The sequence below is a fragment of the Myxine glutinosa genome, chromosome 11 (genome assembly GCF_964187855.1).
Source record: "Myxine glutinosa chromosome 11, kmMyxGlut1.1, whole genome shotgun sequence".
NCBI lineage: Eukaryota > Metazoa > Chordata > Myxini > Myxiniformes > Myxinidae > Myxine > Myxine glutinosa.
The window spans coordinates 67,894,698-67,915,291 of record NC_136271.1 but is presented as its reverse complement, the minus strand read 5'-3'; the positions used below and the strand labels follow the sequence as shown (position 1 = coordinate 67,915,291).

General features: G+C 43.4%; 1 protein-coding gene across 5 annotated transcripts in view; it reads right to left on the bottom strand.

The window, feature by feature from the left end:
* Positions 1-487: 487 nt before the first annotated feature.
* LOC137436741 (WD repeat-containing protein 20) overlaps positions 488-20,594 on the bottom strand; it is a 54,240-nt gene continuing 34,133 nt past the window's right edge. For 3 of the 5 annotated variants that reach the window (XR_013624985.1, XM_068130789.2, XM_078786740.1), the window contains exons 2-4: positions 8,947-9,129; positions 4,706-6,043; positions 488-1,543 (exon numbers count right to left, since the gene is read on the bottom strand). Coding sequence is in view for 4 of the 5 variants with exons in the window: in XM_068130789.2 (XP_067986890.2) it covers positions 1,490-1,543; positions 4,706-6,043; positions 8,947-9,129 (1,575 nt within the window). In the remaining variant the exon portion in view is untranslated. Of the gene's footprint in view, positions 1,544-4,705; positions 6,044-6,074; positions 6,535-8,946; positions 9,130-20,594 lie in introns of those variants that run through there. The other 2 variants (XM_068130791.2, XM_068130790.2) reach the window with 2 other exon arrangements.

Below are 20,594 nucleotides of genomic sequence, written 5' to 3'. Positions count from 1 at the left end.
TGTTTGTGTCGTTCCCCCTCTCTCCCCATCGTGTCTACCACACCCCCTTATTATATGTTCTATGTGTCGGTTTGACTTTTTGTGCGATTAATGTTGGCTCTTTCACGATCCTCGATCTTGTATACAAAAAAAACAAAAAAAAAATTTATGTAAAGGGAAATAAAGAAGACGAGGGGCTAAATCAGCTTTTGCACGAAATATCGGTCAATTTGGGAAACAGGTAGTCTGCACATCAGATTGATTATTTTGATTGTGTGTATGTGTGTGTCGTTAATGGAATGGGCCCCTCACAGGGCTCAAAATATCCTCCTTCATGTGTGCATATGTGTGGGTTTCAGGAGATGGATCAGAGACCCACAAGGTCTCAAAGTGTGCATGTGTGTGTACATCTGTGTGTGCGCGCACATATCAATTCCCGAGCAGGTACACGCGCTGGTAAAAGCATCTTTACACATGACACGAGCAAATGAGAAGAGAAGAACAAAAATCTGATTCGTTCATTTTTTATTTAAACAAATATAGTTTATACCTCTCCAGCAAGTCTTATGCAGTGCAGACAGGGCTATACAACGCGGCATAGTATTACACAAAGATTTGTACAAATGCGAAATTTTAATTATAATTTTTACATTGTGCACAAAATGAAAAAAAAGAAAAGAAAAGAAAAAAAACAAATAAAAAGGAATACTTACATCAAATATCTTGTACACCCTGATCCACAAATAATAAAAGCTCATCTCTGTGTACACTCCCTTGGAAACATACATTTATACAGAACAAGGCTGGAGTGTCTATTTACCAGGCATTACATCTTTACGCAGATCGATTTCCACTTCAACCTGCCGTTCAGAAAACCGCATTCCGATTAAAATAAAACAGACTTCGTCCCTGTCGCATTTTCACCTCTGTGCCGCTAATCTTAAAACGAACTGACATTTTCCTTCCTAGCCGCCTTTCCCAACCCCCCGACGGAGCACGGCGGTCAAAGTGCAAAGGTCGAACATCGACGGTCCCCGAGGATGGCTGCAGTCGGCCAGCGACCTGTCACTGCTCCAGCAACGCCAGACACAACCCGCAAGGAAAAGGAAACTGCGGATTTCACGGTCACTCCGGCAAGTGCCGAAGTGTTCGTCCGCCTCTTCTGATGTTGACGATCTCGCGCCTCCGAGGTGCCATGGGCTTGAGGACCAAGGGACGGCTTTGGTCATCTTTATTCTGGTCTGTTTTACTCCGAGGGAAGTCGACAAACATGGGTCAGGGCAAGAAAAGTGGAAGCATTTCTGCACAACGTGAGAAAGTTCCTGTTTTACAAAACAGCTCAAGAGCAAAGTAGTGGGCCTGACAGCCGAAGAGCAGAAGGCCCCAGGTTCGAGGCCAATGCTGCTCCAGCAAAGTAGACATCCCGGTGGCCAGCTGCCTATTATTTTTGTTTGAAGCTAGTGACCCATAGCTGTTGTTGGTCCACTGCAGTTTGCGGCCAAGTGAGGGGCTATACAACGGTACCGCTGGGCGAGTTGGATTGGGTCTGCGTGGTCGAGATTCCCTGAAACAAAAGCACAATGTCAAAACAAGAAAACGTCATGCATAGCACGATACTTGCAAAATCCGCCCCCCCCCCCCAAAAGGTTTTCCATTGATACAGCAAATTGTCCATTTCATGAAGATTAAAATTTACGATTTTGATCAAAGCTCGGGTCAATTGGATGAAAAGTGACGATTTTTCAGATGAAAATTGATGATTTTGGAAGTTTGACCTCAAGTTGACCTTTTGACCTCAAAAATAGTTAGTTTTCCTATTTGGTGACGCAATGTGCAAATGCTGTTCAATTTCCAAGTCAATTGGATGAAAATTGACGGTTTTTCAGATGAAAATTGATGATTTTGGAAGTTTGACCTCGAGTTGACCTTTGACCTTTTGACCTCAAAAATAGTTGGTTTCCCAATTCAGTGAGGCAATACACAAATGGTTCTATTTTCAAGTTAATCAGATGAAAAATGATGGGTTTTCAGATGAAAATTGATGATTTTGGAAGTTTGACCTTCAGTTTACATTTGACCGTTTGACCTCAAAAATAGTTAGTTTCCCAATTTATTGACTCGATATACAATTGCTATTCAATTTTGAAGTCAATCCGATTTAAAATGGCGATTTCAGCAATTTGACCTCCAGATGACGTTTGACCTCAAAATCAATAGGCTTCTCAATTGGGACGACCTAGACAACTTGGTGAAGTTTCGTGACGATCGGTTTAGAATTGTGACCTGTAGGCCGGTGACAAACAAACAAACAGACAGACAGACAGACAGATAGAACCACAAACGCAACCGACCAATATTCTAGAAAAATCTTCGATTTTGCAAGTAACAAGTCCGCCAATATTGAAGTCACAAAAAACATCCCGACAAATATTGTTCAGAAAAATTTCCCTTCAGAGTGCAGTTTAAAATGTGGGATTTTTGAGCACAATATCCCACGGTTGGAAAGCTTCAACGTAATCGGAGCAATGTGGACCTCTGCTGGCAAAAGCTCACAAGTGCATGCCGGCTTGATGCGAGCTTCATTAGAGATGATGCAAGATGGATACAAACCGACCAAAATGTTCAGCAAATTTGATCCCACTGCATTCGACCATTCATGATCCACTTTACCAAAAATCGATATATAATGGAGGGAAGGTGTGTATGTATGCTTCATCTACTCCTCCGAGAGGATTTGATCTAGGAAGCCAAAACTTTCAGGCATTAATGAGGGTACCTTGAATGTTTGCCTGTGCAAGTTTTGGTTGATTCTATGAAACTTTGGGGATTTTTTTTTTTTTAGCTTATCTTGGCATTTTCTTCCTTTGCAGGGAGGGGAGGGAGATCGCAAATTTTCAAAAAGTCCATCCGATAAGGCGGACTAACTAAAGAAAATGTCGTACCTCATTTTTGGCCTTATCTCTCTGGTGCATAACAACATTAAAATTTTAGAACTCCGCCAGGCTGAACAGTTTATGCTTTGTATGCCACTGATAGGCCGGATTTGGATTCGGACCTGAAACAAAATCTAATCGGCTTGTTCTCGTCACCTAACCAACTCATCCCCCAAGTTTAGTCAAAACTTGTCCATAACTTTTTGAAACATAATGCAACATATCGCTTTTCGCCCGATCTCTCAATGGTGAAGAATCACTTACAAAATTAAATAATCATCGTATCCAGATCCGTATTTGGATCTTCACCAAATACGGATAGATTCCGTCTCGTCACACACAACCTGTACAACCAAGTTTTGTCGAAATCTGTCCACAACTTTTTGAGATATCTTGCTATATGTCAGTTTTAGCCGTATCACTCAATGGTGAAGAATCACTAACAATTATAGTAGCCGAACCCTGATCTTCACCAAAATCGAATCATTTCGTCCTTGTCACATACCAAACCTCTCCACCAAATTTCGTCCAAATCCATCCACAACTTTGAGATATCGTGCTTACAGTCAAACAAACACACAGACAGACTGACAGACAGACAGACAGACAGACACACAGGGTGGTGGCATATGTGATTAAATTGCAATGCAAACAAGTGCATCACAATGTCAAGAAAAAAAAGGCAAAAGCAACACATCAAGAACTGGAGTGGCACTCAGTAGAGAACGTACTACCACCTGGTTGGCCATATCACTCAATGGTGAAGAATCACTTTTAAAATTCTACTAGCCAGATCCAGATCTTCACCAAAATTGAATCGATTAGTCCTTGTCACACACACAACCTGTCCAACACGTTTCATCCAAATCCATCCATAACTTGAGATATCCTGCTATGTATCCTTTTTGGCCCTATCTCCCAATGGTGAAGAATCACTTAGGAAATTAAATAATTCAAATATCCGAATCCAAATTCAGATCTTCACCAAAATCGGATCGAATCATCCTTGTCAGACACCCAACCGGTCCACCAAGTTTCGTCCAAATCCGTCCACAACGTTTTGAGATATCCTGCTATGTATCGTTTTTAGCCCTATCTCCCAATGGTGAAGAATCACTTTAAAAATTCTAGTAGTCGGATCCAAATCCAGATCTTCACCAAAATCGAATCATTTCGTCCTTGTCACATATGCTAAATCTCTGCCAAATTTCGTCCGAATCTGTTCACAACGTTTTGAGATATTTTGTTCACAAACGGCCAAAAAGGGGTGAAAACATAACCTCCATCCATCTTTGGTGGCGGAGGTAAAAATATTGGATTCCATTCGTCATGGTGCAAGACAAAGGTTCCAACAAGAATCGGCACAGCAATGTGAGGCACGATTGGATGCACCGCTCGACAATTTGGTTTAGCGGAAACTTTTTCTCAAAGTAAAAAAGCCCACAACTGTGACGACGATTGAGTACGAACACTTGGCGGAAACAACAGCAACTGCAGATAGTGATTTGGGGCTCCAGATTGAACTTAAAGGTAAGTTGTCTGCAGAACAGGCCTTCAATAATCGCTTCGATAGGGAGTGAGTGTTTCTTGTGGAAATAAAACAAAGCATGTAATGCATAAAATGCATAAACGAAAGATCGTCATGGGGCCCGCAAGGCTAACCCCCGCTCTAGCAGGGAAAATGGCCTGTTGCGTTGTTGTTGTATAAACGACCACCCCCACATCACCAGTCCCTCCCTCCTCTGCAATCCAAAACCCTGCCCAGCACCCTTTCCCCACCACCCTCATCTCACCACCTTTCCTGGCCTCGCCCATGTGCAGATGAAGCCCTCTTGACAACCAGTGACAATTGAATCCTCCAAAAACACAAGAACTGTGAGCCGCTCATGCGCTATCTTCTTGCACACAAGAGGTTCAAGAAGTGGGATTTCATCCATACGTGGGCAAGGTGGCGTTCCAAGTAGCTTTGCTGGATCACTGCGCCCTTTGTTCCCAGAACCACTGCTACCACCGCCACCCTGTAATAACCGTTCACTGCTTTTGCTGCCAACATGGCTGAGGCTGTGGTTACGTTTGTGGTCCCGATCTCGACCGCTCACCCTCTCGTGAAGAGCCAGCGTCGCAAATTTGGTTATCCCAGCAGCAATCGTTCCATCCATTAGACCACCACTCTTCCCACTGCCCGTATTGCTGTTACTTCCCCCGCCTCCTCCTCCTCCTCCACTACCACCACCACCAGCTGCTGGTGAATGGGGTAATGAATTGGAGCGTGGTAAGCCAGAGTTAGGAGTAGCAGCATTGGCATTGATTGTAGGGTTAGCGTTTGACAAAATTTGTGTCGTGGACGGGCTAGTGGCATTCATAATGTTAGTTTGCGTGCGTGCTCGTGACAGCGGGTGTCTCGGAAACAAAGAGTCCTCGGTGAGATCCCAGAGGCACAACTGTGTGTCCTGGCCAACAGAGCCAAAACGGTAAGTGACATTTGCTGGGCGTGCATCTGCAGAGCGCGAGAGCGTGCTGTTTGCTCGATCACGCCGTCCATCATGCAGTTCATCATCGCTGCCACTCATCTCAAGAATGGCATCACCTCCACCACTCACATCCTCGATGCTTGTTGTGTAAGGGTCAAATGCCACCACACTGACCCATGACTTGTGTCCGTGGCCCCGTGCCACCACTCTCCCTTCCACAAATGACCAAACTGTGACCAGGTCATCCTCTCCACCGGTAGCAACGTAGTGCCCGTCGGGGCTCCAGCACACACAAAGCAAGCCACCAAAGTAGCTACGCATCGTGCCACGTGCCTCCATGAATTCAAAGTGGAAAACTCGGAGGAACCCATCCTGCCCAGCACAAGCAAGAAGGCTACCATCCGGTGAAAATGCAAACTCATTGATGGCACAGTCACCAACTGCCCAGCGTAGCAGAGGATTTCGTGCTGCCTTGCTCTTACAGGTGTACACTGTAAAGCCATCACCCTGCTTCATCTGTGTGTACGTCGGTGCACTCGAGCCACAACCCAGTTCCTCATTGTACAAGTAGAGGTTGCCACTTGAGTGAGACACCAAGAAGAGGTTCTCGCTGCCCGGCACCCACTTGAGGCACGTGACTCGTGTCTTGTCGATCAACCGCTGTTAGTGGCACATCAACAAAACAAAAAAAGGTCAAATATCTTGAGAATAATTTCAATGGAGATTTCAACAAAATCAGATGTTTGCCCTTTTAAAATAGAACGACTGCTTTAACTAACAAAAATATCGACAATGAAGGGGAATTTTTTTTTTTAAATATAAAAACAAAATAAAGCAATGGAAGATGTTGGAAAGTTGAACATAAACCGATCTTGAACTCATAGATAAACCAATATGAAAGCATCAAAAGCTTCAGATAACCACCATCACAAAAAGCCAACATTGCAAAAATACAAAAAGTTAAAATGCAGCAAAATACATCAAATGCAATCCATTTATAACACTCTGGGCTGTTGAAGAGGATTCCAATCTTGCTCTCCTGGAGGCGATGAAGTCCAAGGTTCTCCATGTTATCGGCACATCTCAGCAGAAGGCCAACTTCCCAAGGTCTGCTTCTTGCTAGCCGCAGGCAGGTTGGTCGACTCAGTTTCCTATCACATCATTCATGTTCTCATTACTCCCACCCTCCCATCCGTCCCTCCTCCCACAGCCCACACATGCCATTGCACATAAGGGGTACAACTCCCTCAAATACAGTTTATGCACTGCAATGGTGACGATTACTTGAAATCAGTTTATGAGTTCCAAAACCATATCCGGGTTGTAGCTCTGTGAAAGGTAATATTAAATGATCCCCGAGCCCATTCCTTACTGGGTGCAGGAAAGTGTTTTACGCCCTACAAAATTTTTTTTATTTCTTCGAAATGCCAACAGGATTAGAACAGAACCGGGAAACGCCAGGTATCCCTGCTAGTACTGTACAGTACAGTAAATATTTGTTAATGTACTCTTAAAAACAACATTTAACCAACCGTAGTAAATATTTTTGAATACAGGCATTGTGATTTGGAGCCGCAGGGACATTTTGCAAACTTTTAATTCCTACGGTTCACCAATTCCTCTCCGACAAGTGCGATGAAGTTGGAGGATGGTTACTACTAAATCAGCGAATTCATGACGAGAGCAGCATTGCACAGTGTGCGCAGATTGGCGTTTGTGTGCAGTATGCGCCGTGTCTGAGGTGCTCGTTTCTTTGCCTGTTGATCATCATCTTCCTCATTCGTGGAGCTTTCAGCAGATGTGGAGTTATCAACCAGATCTTCTGCCGAAAGGGTTCCGGAATAAACTATATCGTTTATTTTACAGCCGGCTGGTGTCAACGATGAGCTGGAGAGAAGTTTTCTGCATGGGAAACCTTTTCTTCAGCTTCCACGTCCGATATGGATCATCGATGCCTTCCTGTTGCTCAATTGCTCGTACGAATAGCTTGTTGAGTCTGGATAATGTAGGAATCTCCTTTATACCTCAGTCGTATTGATGCATACCAAAATTGGCTGGATTGGCGTCAATGGATTGGCAGGCTTGATAAGAAATATTGAGTACTCATTGTACCATGACTCGAGGGAAATCAAATCCTCACTGTCAATCTGCGGAAACAGAATGAATGAATGAATGAATGATCGTTTTAAGGCCATTTTCCCCGCTAGAGCGGGGGTTAGCCTTGCAGGCCCCATGACAATCATGGTTCCCTGTTTGAGGCAATGTTTTTATGGCCGGATGCCCTTCCTGACGCCAACCCTTGGTCACGCTCTTACGATGCGCAGGGATATGGTGTACCTATTCTAAACCGGGGTACACACCGTGATCATTCATCCCAGCAAGCTGGTACTCAATTTGCCGACCTCGGAAGGATGACAGGCTGAGTCAACCCCCCTGGCGTTAATTCAGCGATCGACCGGGATTCGAACCCAGGATCCTAGGATCCCAAGCCGGCACCCTGACCGCTAAGCCAACACCAGGCAGAATGGAGTCTTCTTTTTGCTGAGCTACTTGCAGAAATGGAACTCCGTGAATCTGTTCAATTTAACCAACCTTACCAGTCACCTCTTTCCAGAAATGTGATCTTATTTTTATACTTGTGGAATAGCAAAGCACACATTCATCTGGAAACATGCCGTCTGTTCCAAGTTCTTGTACCACTCACTCCTTCCGAACTAAGCACTTGTTTGCTGCGGGACTCTCCGATGCTTTTTCTCTGCACCCTCCCCTCCGTCCTCCCCATGTAAATATTGATCGCTCCCTCATCTGGATTCAGTTGCATCGGTAAACAAGAAAGAACAATTAGATTGCAGATCCTCGACAGGATGTGTGTTGTGTGGTGTTTGTGTGTGCTGGTGTGTTACGTAATTAATAATACAGTCGACGTAATTAATATGGTTCAATAGATAATTAGTAAGTAATTAATAGACACACTCACGTTACAATTGTACCTATTTGATAGATATCGGCCTTTTGACATGATCTATCATACTTATTTCATTATAAAGACAAAAACTATGCAGACACATTGATTAGAGGAAAGTATTCAGGCCTTGGATACCTAAGCTACATGTAGTCAGTGACAAACACGACACAATCCTGACAATGGAAACTCGACCGAATGCGTTTATTCTCGACTCCCACCTCCAAGTCTAGCTCGGCAAACTTGTGTTTATTTCCCCCAATATTATAAAAATGACAAATACGTTCACAATCCGAATAGGTGTTCAAGTGTTCACAATCCCAATAAGAAAAGGAGTTTTCAGCACAAAACTTTTGCAATTGTTTGCATTCATTTGTGTGGAAAATAAAATCATTTAACTTGTCACTGGTACTACATGCAAGTTTAGGTAGCTTGGGCTACCTAGGCTAGCCCAGAGTTAAACTTCAAAGTGAAGTACATTTCATCTCACCTTGAGCATCAGATTTTTTTTTACAAATAATTCCCAAAAGACAATGAATGGAGCTGAATGCAACATTTAAAGATTGGAGCAAAAAAAAGAAAAAAAAGTAGTAATTGTTACCTCTTCATTGAAGAGCTTGCTCGTTTCCTTTTTAACAGGGTCCAAGAGCTGAACCTGCCCCGCAGAGAAGCCAACAAGGAGTGAAACGCTCTCTCCCCTTGCCGTTACAGAATTCACGTCATGGCACGTTGGCTGCGTACCTTTGTAGATACGTTTGTCGATCGGCTTGCTCAGATCTGCTGCCTGCGATGGTGACAAAACAGCAGAACAATTATTGGCCTCCTAGTCCTCCCGAGACGACATGCATCATGAGCTGCAGATTCAAAGGGAACACTAAACAGATAAGAGTTATTCATGGAACTTATCTGGTACAATAATGGGCATGACAACACTCAAAGGTAAGCACAAAATGGATGAGTAGAATACTTTTTGAATGCAAAAAAATCAAGTTTTCCACCTAAAGCAAACTGGACAATTCGTAGTTCCGGACCCATGCATTTTCCGAATGCACTTCCACAAACGGCATCACAACTAGATACTGAGTATTTCTTTAATATACAAATAAGTTCAGTGATGATGCCTGCAACAAATATATAATTTCACTGCATGTTAGAAGATTCACAAGGCGCACACGCACAAACACCATGTTGTGTATGTAGCTCGTTAAATGGCTGTGCAATATTACCTCTGCCACCGAAGGTCGACGGGGGTTATGTATTCATCCCTGTTTATTACTTGCAAAGTAGAGGATTTTTCAAGTATATTGGATGGTCTTGTGCATTTGTTACTTGGCAAAAAAAACTTTTTTGACAAGTATGTTGATCACTCCGGTTTGTGCGTTTGTCTGTCCACTCACTTATACTTGCCTACAGGTCACAATTTTAAACTGATCTTAACGAAACTTCACCAAATTATAGAGTTGGTCATCCGACAAGATACTATTTATTTTTAAGGTCAAAAGGTCAACATAGGCCAAAGGTCCACCACTTTTTTCAAATTTCTAAGATCCTCCATTTTCATCTGATTGTCTTGAAATTTGAAAAGGATTTCCATATCAGCTAACTGAATTCAACCAACAACTATTGTTGAGATCAGCATTTGTCACTGAGAGGCCAAAAGGTCAACATAGGCAAAAGGTCAACAACTTTTTCAAGTTTCTAAAATCCTCAATTTTAATCAGATTGACCCGAGCTTTGATTCGGATCGTCAATTTTAATCTTGATGAAATGGACAATTTGATGTATCCATGGCAACTTTTTATTTTGTGGGGAGGGGTGGATTTTGCAAGTATCGTGCTCTACATGGTCTTCTTGTTTGTTTGTTAGCAGAATATCTCAAAACAGAGATGAATTTGGATGAAACTTGGTGGACGAGTTGGGTGTAACAAGAGCAAGCAAATTAGCACCATGTACATGCTACCAATGCTCTCAATGGTCTCTCACCTGAACACCTGGCTCCAATCTGTGCATTTGGCAACCAAAGGGTTCCTTGACCATGGAATCATGTCACTGCCGTGATTCATATGCCTTGAAGGCCTAGCTCGACTTTTGGTCGAGCTGACTGTGTTGCTGTGCATGCTGCTTCCACTGTGCCAAAGGCTAATCATTTACCACGGTAGTTTATTAGTAATCATGGTCGAGACTGATAATCTCTGCTCCAATGTGCTCTTTCTGTTGTTCATTCCTTGTGTCTGTCCTCCCATTCTCAAAGCTCGTGCAACAGGCCTGACTTATTAATCCTTCCATCCCTTGATTTTATTCCCTCTGCTTGTTCTTTTGACAAACCATTTGGCCACATGATAAATGAAGGTGATTATTGTTGATCAATTAGGCTTCCAGTGAGGTTGTTCCCACTGGAAGCCTATTGTTCTTGTAAGGATTATTATTATTCTCACACATTTTGTGGAGACGATTCCAAGAAAACCATTATAGCTAGCTCGACGAAACTTTAACTCATTATGGATACCAATGTAACTTAGTGCAACATGATTTTTTATTTTTGCAATTTTGATTTGCATTGGCTGCCATTGCCTATGATGTCATAAACTTCAAAACATCTTCTCCAGAACCGTTGAATGGATCAACGTGAAATTTTACAAACATGATTGCCTAGCCATGGGGATAAAAGTTTGCGAAAAAAAGTCATCAGTCACATAATTTGGCCGCCATCTTGGATTTAAGGAAAACCTTTAAACATATTTTTCTCCAGAATTGCTGAACGGATCAATACGAAATTTCATATGTATGATTAACTCCCTATGAGGAAAAATGTTTCTGAAATATGACATCAGTCACGTGGCATGGCGGCCATCTTGGAGTTAAGGAAAAAGTATTTGAAAATCCATATCTCCAGAACCACTCAATGGATCAATCTGAAACTTTATATGTATGATTGACTACACACGAGGAAGATATTTTTCAAACTATGACATCATCAGTCACATGGTGTGGTGGCTCTCTTGGGTTTAAGGAAAATAAATTGAAACTCCATATCTCCAGAACCGCTTAACAAATCCAAACCAAAATCTACAGATATGATCGACTACCGATGAGGAAATTTATTGAAATGATGGTCATCAGCCACGTGGTATGGTGGGCATTTTGCCTGGAAGCTTATAATCACTCCTCACAGTTCTAGATTGTGATGTTATTTTTTATTTTTCTTAATCCCTGCAATCCAATACAATTCAGTCCTGCTGTACATCGCCTCAATATATATGTTGTTTTGCCTGTACGCCGTTGCCAACGTGACAGCAACACACTACTTTCAGGGATCGAAAAAAACCAAACTAACAACGAAAGCCATTGACAACATTGGGGAGTTGCAGCAGGAAGTTACGTCGCCAAATATGAATTGTGTATGGCGAAAACTCTGTCCTGAATGTGTCAACAACTTCTGAGGATTTGAGGAGACAGTCCCAGAAATTCAACACGACATTGTGGGGCTGGCCATTCAAGTTGCGTTAAATGTAAAAGAGGCAGATGTGGTGGAGTTGCAGGAGCCCCATGGAGAGGGCTTATATAATGAGGATCTGATGCAGCTGGGCCAACAACGAGCTATATAAGAGGATGCTACTGTAGAAGCACCGCCCAATCGATCATCAACTGTAAAACGATTATCAGAGACTTTTGATCTTATTGAAGCAATAACGACAACCTTCAGTGAGGATGATCCAAATGGAGAACGCAGCTCAAAGGCTAACAGGTTGCTAACCGATAGTATTACTTGCTACAAGGAGCTGTACCAGCAGAAGAAGAATGTCCAGCAATCATCAGATAAATGTTTTAAATGTACAGAGAAGACCCTGCAACTAGGTATGCTTCTTCCTCAGTTGAAGAATCAGACAATTTTCTTGCCCCTTTGTCTGAATTCCATTGCTCACCACCCCAGCAGCCTTCTCCATAAGCAAGCTCCTCAACCATCTAAGGTGAGTTTTATCTCATTTATACAATTTATTTTAAATTTAAAATTGTACTTCAACGTATAATAATACATAATGTATCATTTTTGGTACGTCATTAGCATTTTTTGTGAAAATTGACCAGAAATGTCCCCCATGAACTTTACCCCAATTTATATAATTAGGTCTATGTTAAGTTTGCTTCGCTTAACGTTGTTTCACTTAAAGTTGCACTTTTCAGGAATGCATCTCCAATGTTAAGTGAGGCCTAACCGTATTTGATAATAAACAAAGTGGTGTTACTCTTTCACTTGTGTGGTGCAATACGACTCCAAATTAACCATTTGGGAGACTAAACCCAATTCACATCAACACAGGAATGGCTTTTGATGTGGAAAGACTTACTATGGAGTAGTTCAAGCTGCTATCTGCTCCGCTTCAACAACGTAGCAATACCCAGGAACATTGATGTGAATGGCTCCTCATTTTAGGACACCAAAATACTAAAGAATGCATTTCTTTTAAAGTAGTAACACCCGCTTGCATATCTGTACTGTATTGATGTACTTTTATGAATGGGCACACGTGGGCCAGAAGTAACCGAGAGAGTAGTCAAGCCTCATGGCCCACAGATCCAGTTTCCCCTTTTCTCTACCTCCAATGTATCATCATTATATCATTATATAATGCTCTGCAGTTGCATGTTGCTCTGGAGGCAAACTCGCTGCCACAAGTGATACAGAGCACTACAATGAATGCATGGAGGAACATTCGGCTTGGGAGATTGAGAGAGTTGGAGTTGGAGAGAAGCATCTGAGCTTTGGCCGGTAGAGTGCATCTCTGCCCATAGGCTGTGAGGAATGCTGGAGCCTTGAAGGAATTTCCAGGTGGGGACAGTGTGAAGGACAGCACCGAATAACTCGCCGGATTGACCTCCACACGTCGTGCGAGTTCCCTCCAGTCCTGGGCAATCGACTAAAAAAATCTAAGGTGTCATCCCTAAATGATTACCACCCAGTGGCACTTACCTCTATAGTTATGAAGCATCTAGAAAGATTGTTCATGACATTTATAAACTATCATCCCTATGTCTCTCGATCCACTACAGTTTGCTTACAAACTAAATAGATATGTATATGTGGATGATGCTATATCTCTGGCTTTGCATATTGTCCTAGAACACCTCGACAAGCGGAAACAAATGTCAGAATGCTATTTGTTGATTATAGCTCTGCATTCAATACCATTGTTCCTTCTAAACTAGTCATGAAACTACAGGCCTTGGGTCTTTGTAACGCTGTATGCAACTGGATCCTTGATTTTTCAACAGGCAGGCCACAGACTGTGAAGGTTGGTAATGATATGTCATCCACACTTATTCTTAACATTGATGCCCCACAAGGCTGTGTACTCAGCTGATTACTCTATTCTCTGTATACTTATGATTGTACAGCAAAGTAGAATACAAACGGTATCATCAAATTGGTGGATGATACCACTGTGATTGGTTTGACAACTCACAATGATGAAAGTGCTTACAGGAAGGAGGTGCAGGATCTGGCCGTGTGGTGCCAAAACAACAATTTGGCCCTGAATGTTAGAAAGACAAAATAACTTATTGTCGACTTTAGGAGGAATAGCACAGGCCACGTCCGTATCACCGCCATTGAGGCAGCTGATGAAATTTGGATTGCATACTCCCACACTTGTGAACTTCTATCGCTGCACCATTGAAAGTATACCGAAAGGCTGCACCTCAGTCTGGTATGGCCATTCCACCATGCAGGACCGCAAATGAATCAAAAATGGTGCTTTCCTGAGATTAAAACGTATATCTATTAAAACGTAGCAAGGCCATACAAAAGATTGTTCGGACTGCACAAAAAACTAAAGGCACAGATCTTCCAACCATTGAGGACATCCACACCAACCGCTGCCATAGAAAGGCCCTTTGTATCATAAAAGAGTCAACCCAGCCCACACATGGTCTCATTTCACTCTTGCCATCAGACAGGTGGTAGCGTAGTTTTCAGACTCAAACCACCAGGTTCAAGAACATTTTCTTTCCCCCCCAATCCTGTCATATGTAAATGTCCCGTTTTCCCATGAATAATGACATTTTCCATTTTCCCTCATAGTGTGCTTCGTGTATGCAGGCCATATGAAACGGGCCTGACACTGAAGGTTCTTCCCAAGATATGCAACAATGAGGTGGGGTGTGGAAAGAGATGAAGAGTAGACTAAAGTGAACATTTAAAAGCAGAGGGAAAAAAACGAGACAATAATTCAAAAAAAAAAAAAAAAAAAATTATATATATATATTAACGCCCTTCTTCATTTTAATCTTGAAACGGTTAGAATCGGAAAAGGTTATCCAACTTGACACTCAACACGTGTTCATGCATCTGTTTTCCATGCAATCAAGTGGATATAACAGCTGGTATCAATGAAAAAGAAAGTGTGATCTCCAAATAAGGTATCTATATATTAAAAAAGGAGCCGTGTCTGTCTGTCTGTCTGTTTGTCATGTTATAACATGAACAGATTATCGTATTTCAATAAATCCAACTACGGTGGATTCAGGTAACTCCCGGGAGTGCTTGTGATCTGAAAAATATATATATAATTAAAATATATATTTTTAATGGATGCATGGACACGTGTCAAAACTGCAAATGCCAACACGTGACGTTGGTTATCCCTGCACGCAGAGCAGGATCTCCCAGGAGTCCATCTTTGTTAACTTGAGATCGGATTTCAATGAAACCACACAGGAAGTAAACATAACCACGTATCCCTCTCCCTACAAAGATGTTTTATCCACCACATTGATTCCGAATCTCCACGAATACAAATCATACCCATCTATATATACGTACCCGAGACAATTTATTCAAAATAAAGAAGAGAGGGGAGGGGGAGAATTTTTTCCATTTTTATCTTCCTCTTAGTGTGTTGTTGTATATTATTTGCAATTCAGCATCTAAAGAGGCTGTGATGATTACTTTAACACACTCCCTATACACGTCCGAATTTTATTTTTCCCCATTTCTTTCATTTAATGCCTTTTTTAACACCAAACAACAACAACCTTTTTTTTATTATTACGCAAAAGATTGGTGTTCCCGTCAGTAAAGCGTCGGGTATTATATGCTAGTATTTATGAAACATGGCATTATTCTTTAAAATATCAGCACTACAGCAACCTTGTAGTACTTCAAGAATTGGTTTATAAACATGAAAGTCAGAAGATGAGAAATCCAGAGTGAACGAGAATGGCACTCGGAGGAGCGCATACCTCTGCTGGGCTGAACAGTTTACGCTTTGTATTCCACTGATGGGCCAGATCTGGATCGGAACCTCAACCAAAATCAAATTGGCTTGTTCTTGTCGCCTAACCAATGCCTAACCAAATTTTGTCAAAACTTGTCCACAACTTTTTGAATTAATGAATACAGTACTGTACTGCATATCGTTTTTGGCCCCGTCTCTCAATGATGAATAATCACTTAAAGAATAAAAAAAATTATCGCATCTGGATTTTCAACAAAATCGAATCATTTCATCCTTGTCATACATGCAACCTCTTCACCAAATTTCAGCCAAACCCATTCACAACTTTTTTAGATATCCTGCTCACAAACAGACAGACAGGGGTGAGAACATAACCTCCATCCATGTCAGGTAGTGGAGGCAATGAAGGGTAGGAAAGAATATCCAACTTGAGGGATTTCATAAAATCAGGTGTTGTTTTGGCAGTGCATGGATTCACATCAACGCTGGAGCAAGATGACCTGAGACAACAGGCATTATTCATTCCCGATGGCAAGCTCAACCAAGCTGCCAGCAGGTCACTACGTCGTGAGAATTTCCAAAGCACAATCCTGTTGATACCCTGTGAGAAAGGGTCCATTCACATCCCAAAACATCCACTTCCAACACTTCACTTGCAGATTAGGGAGAATCTTGAAACGAAGTCACTGCGCACACACCCGAAGTCAATGAAGTTTCTTGCTTTCTGATCATTTTTTACGCATCCTTGAAACTTATAAAGGATGTTGAAAATACATTCAGGTCAAAGACATGAGAAAACATCAGTGTACGTTTACATAGAATACAAGGACAGTATACAATAGAGAATGAACAAAATTATGGGAATTAAACCTTGAATAGCACATACCTGAAGCACGTATTGAAAAAAAAGGAGAAAATATTCGTTAACACGTCGATGTTACGTGCTCCTCCCCAAACCCCCTGGTCACGGTGTACCTCCGAGCACCGAGAGGAGTCACGGCAGAAAGATGTGTTATTCTGTGTCAAAGATCAATGGTGAAACCACACCAATTGTTACCAACAAACAAATATTGTATTGTTGCGGTTTTAGAACCCACACTCTCGTAAATAAATAATCACTTGTAAATATGACATTAAAGGTTAAAGGTAGCACCCTTAGTTAGGCCACAGCAACACGTAGGCCACCATAGAACTCAGTTATTTAATTATTATGTGTTTCAGATAAGGCCGTGTTTCCAATAGTTGAATCTGCGTTGCATCAATCAAATACGGAGTAGACCTTCTGTTCATTTTGCGACCTCCCTCTCCAAGCAACGCCATTACGCGCCCCTACAGTCGGTGCCTTAGCGTTCGCTCAGGCGCCGCCATTAACCATGCGGTCAGGCTCGAGGAAGAAGGGGGCGGGACGCCAAGAACAAGGTGAGGCCTGTCAACCAGCCGTCAAAGGTGTGGCCGGTAAGCCCTCGCCAACCAACCAGGGCTGAGGTGAGATCGCTGGCAGGCGTGGTTTTGGAGCGCGCGGAGTGATCTTGGCTCACGTTATAAAAGCGCGAACGAAAAGCCCTTAGAGGACTGCGTGAGAGACAGAGAGCTCGCCTACAGAAGGACTCGCGTGCACACGGCAGTGGCAAAAATGGACTTCTTCTTTTCATGGACTTGTTGGAGGCGCGCGCATTGAAAGGACTTGGAGAGGTTGCGTTTAGCACGACTTTTAGCACGTTTAGCACAATCTTTTCAGAGAGACATAGTAAGAGTGTGAGATTTGTCAGGATTGAAAGACATGTTCCACTTGTTTGACCAGTCTGTGATTTTGTCCAGGTCTTCAGAGAGTGAGGAGGCAGCAGACTGCCGATCTGAGGGAAGAGGAATGGAGCGGCAGAGAGTGGAGTCATCAGCAAAGAGATAGAGAGGATTTTCGAGAGAGTCAGAGAGATCATTGATGAAGACCAGAAAAAGCACAGGGCCCAGAACACTGCCTTGGGGAACTCCAGCCTGAACAGGAAGAGGAGATGAGAGAAACCCATTCAGGGCCACACGTTGACGACGACTAGAGAGGAAGTCCGCCAGCCATGCGTGGAGATTTCCATGGATACCAAAGGAGGAGAGTTTGGTGAGCAGAGCGGGGTGCCAGACCGTGTCGAAGGCACGTGATATGTCGAGGGAGACAGCTCTAATTTCCTGTTTGGCATTGAGGACCTCCATCCATTGTTGAGACAGCAGAAGCAGCATGTCCAGAGTAGAGTGACCTGGTCTGAAACCAAATTGATGATCAGAGATCAAGCCATTGGAGAAGAGGAAAGATTTCATATCCGAAGCAATGATGGATTCCATGACTTTGCTGATAATTGGGAGAAGGCTGATTGGTCTGTAGTTGCTAGGATCTGTTTTTGCACCTTTTTTGTGCAAAGCGGTGATGTTGGCTGATTTCCAAGCAGATGGCAGTTGACCTTGAGCAAAAGAGAGGGTGAAGAGAACAGAGAGAGGGTGAGATAGAGCAGCAGAGCACGATTTTAGGACCCGTGGGCTGATGCCGTCGGGTCCAGTTGCAGAATCAGAGTCGAGGGTTGACAGAAACTTTTCCACCTTGTCAGGAGGAAAGGACACGGAGTCCAGGAGCAGCAGGGTACGACTGGGTATGGTGGGTACAGAGAGGGATGGGTTTGGGACACAAGATTTAGAGGCAAACACAGAGTTGAGGCATTCAGCTTTTTCACGTGCGGAGTCAGCTAGGTAGCCGTTTGAGGTAAGGGAGGGGATGGAGGGGGAACAAACACCAGAAACGGATTTGACCAGACGCCACCAGGATTTGGAAGAGGGAGACAGATAAGAGAGTTCGGTCTTGAGAATGGAGAGATATTGTTTCCTGGCTCTCCTGAGGGTGGACACAGACTTGTTTCGGGCTTTGTGAAAGGAAATGAGATTTCCTTCCGTTGGATTTGCTTTCCAGGAGACGAAGGCAAGTTGTTTCTGGGCAACAGCCTCACCACAAGATTCCGTGTACCATGGACGGGAGGAAGGGTATGACAACTGAAGACGAGATGGGATAAATCTGTGCATGAGAGAGAGCAATTTACTTTGGAAGAATTCCCAGGATGAGTTGATGTCAGAGGTGGTAGAGATGGGAGACCAGTCCAGATGATTGATGGCTGCTTGAAGACCGTGCCAGTTGGCCTGAGTGAAATGCCAGACTCGTCGACGCTGAGCAGGCTCCCTGAGGATGGTCAGAGAGATGTCCACTTTAACAAGGACACGATCAGATGATCCGATCGGAGCAGAAGAAGAGCAGCAGACATTTTCAGGGAAGTTAGTCATAACCAAGTCCAGAAGAGAAGATGTTCCGTTGACTGAGATCCGGGTCGGGAAATTGACAGATTGTGTCAGTCCCAGTGAGTCGCAGAAGTCCTTTGCTGAGGAGCCATGGCTGGTGAGAGAGGTACCCACACCCAGCCAACTGGCATGATGACAGTTGAAATCACCACATATGAGGAAGAGAGAGTTGGGATGAGTAGATAGAAGTTGGTCCATATCATCAGACAGCGAGATGTAGATGGAGTCATCACTGTTTGGTGGACGGTACAACACACATATGAACAAGAGGTGGGAGCGAAGGGGAAGCCGTAGCCAGAGGTATTCCTGGGGGTGAGGTGGAGAGAGTGCAGTGCAGGGCGAGTGAGGAAGAGAGTTTTTGATAAAGATAGCAACCCCGCCTCCAGGACGAGGCTCAGGTCTATCATACCGGAGGAGGGAGTAGCCCGGGAGAGATACTATGGAATCAGAGACATCATAAAGGAGGAAAGTTTCTGTTAAGCAGATCACGTCTGGTTTGACAGAAGCAACCTGTATGGAGAGATCAGTTAAGTTTGAACGAAGGCCCCGGATGTTTGAGGTCCATACCGTTAATGAAGAGGAAGGGGGAGCATCAGATACAGAACAGGGGGGAGGAGGGGTAGGGTAAGATGTGGAAGAGGTGGAAGAGGTAGGGAGAGCTGTTGAAGGTGTGTCAGAGATTTCAGAATAGCTCGGAGAAAGGGAAGGATGGGGCGGACAAAAGGTTTGATGGTGATTGGGTGAGCCACAATGAGGTGTTATTTGAGGAGGGGGAAGAGCGAGGCAGAAGGTTGGGGGAGATGGAGGTGAGAGTTTGAAGGGGGAAGAAGCGGGGAGGACGCTTTGAGGAGGGGGAGTGAGAGGGGGGAAATTGAGAAGCCATGAGGGTGGGGAGATTTGAAGGGGAGGGGTGAGGGGGGAGTTTGGGAGGGAAGGGACAAGGGGAGGGATTTGAAAGGGATGGGATATGGGGGAGATTTGGAGGGGAGGGGTGAGGCAGGAGTCTAGGAGGGGAGGGGCGAGGGGGCGTCTTGGCGGGGAGGAGTGAGGGGGTAGTTTAGGAGGGAGGGGGCAAGGGGGGAGATTTGAAAGGGATGGGTGATGTGGAAGATTTGGAGGGGAGGGGTGATGGGGAAGATTTGGAGGGGAGGGGTTATGGGGAAGATTTGGAGGGGAGGGGTGAGATTGGATTTTTGAAAGTGTACGATTTATGGGAAACGAACATTTATTGCAAAATGAGTTTCTTGTGACCTTCGAGTTAAAAATACGTTTAAGGACGCTGGATGGAGGATGGAGTGCAGGAGAGTTTAGGGAATGTAGAAAAAAGGCACTATAGGAGATGGATACTTTTTTTGGGATGAATTGATTTGGTGAGCAAGTCGAAAGCAGCCTTTTAAAGAAGAAAAAGGTGTTATAAAATATGACCGAATACATAACTTGAGGGGAAAGTGTAAACATTGAAGGTTAATGAGTGAAAACTATCTGGGGAAATGGGGGAGAAACACGTGGTCGAAGAACGAACGAACGAATAAGAATGAATAAACGAATGAGAACAGAGAAGGAAATGTTTTTTTTTTTTTTTTTTTTTTTTTTTTGAGTTGAGATTTACACAAGGAAGTAGGCTATGGGTGAAAAGACTGGGAATACAGAGAACGAAAGTTATTGGATCACAAACGACGGACCACTG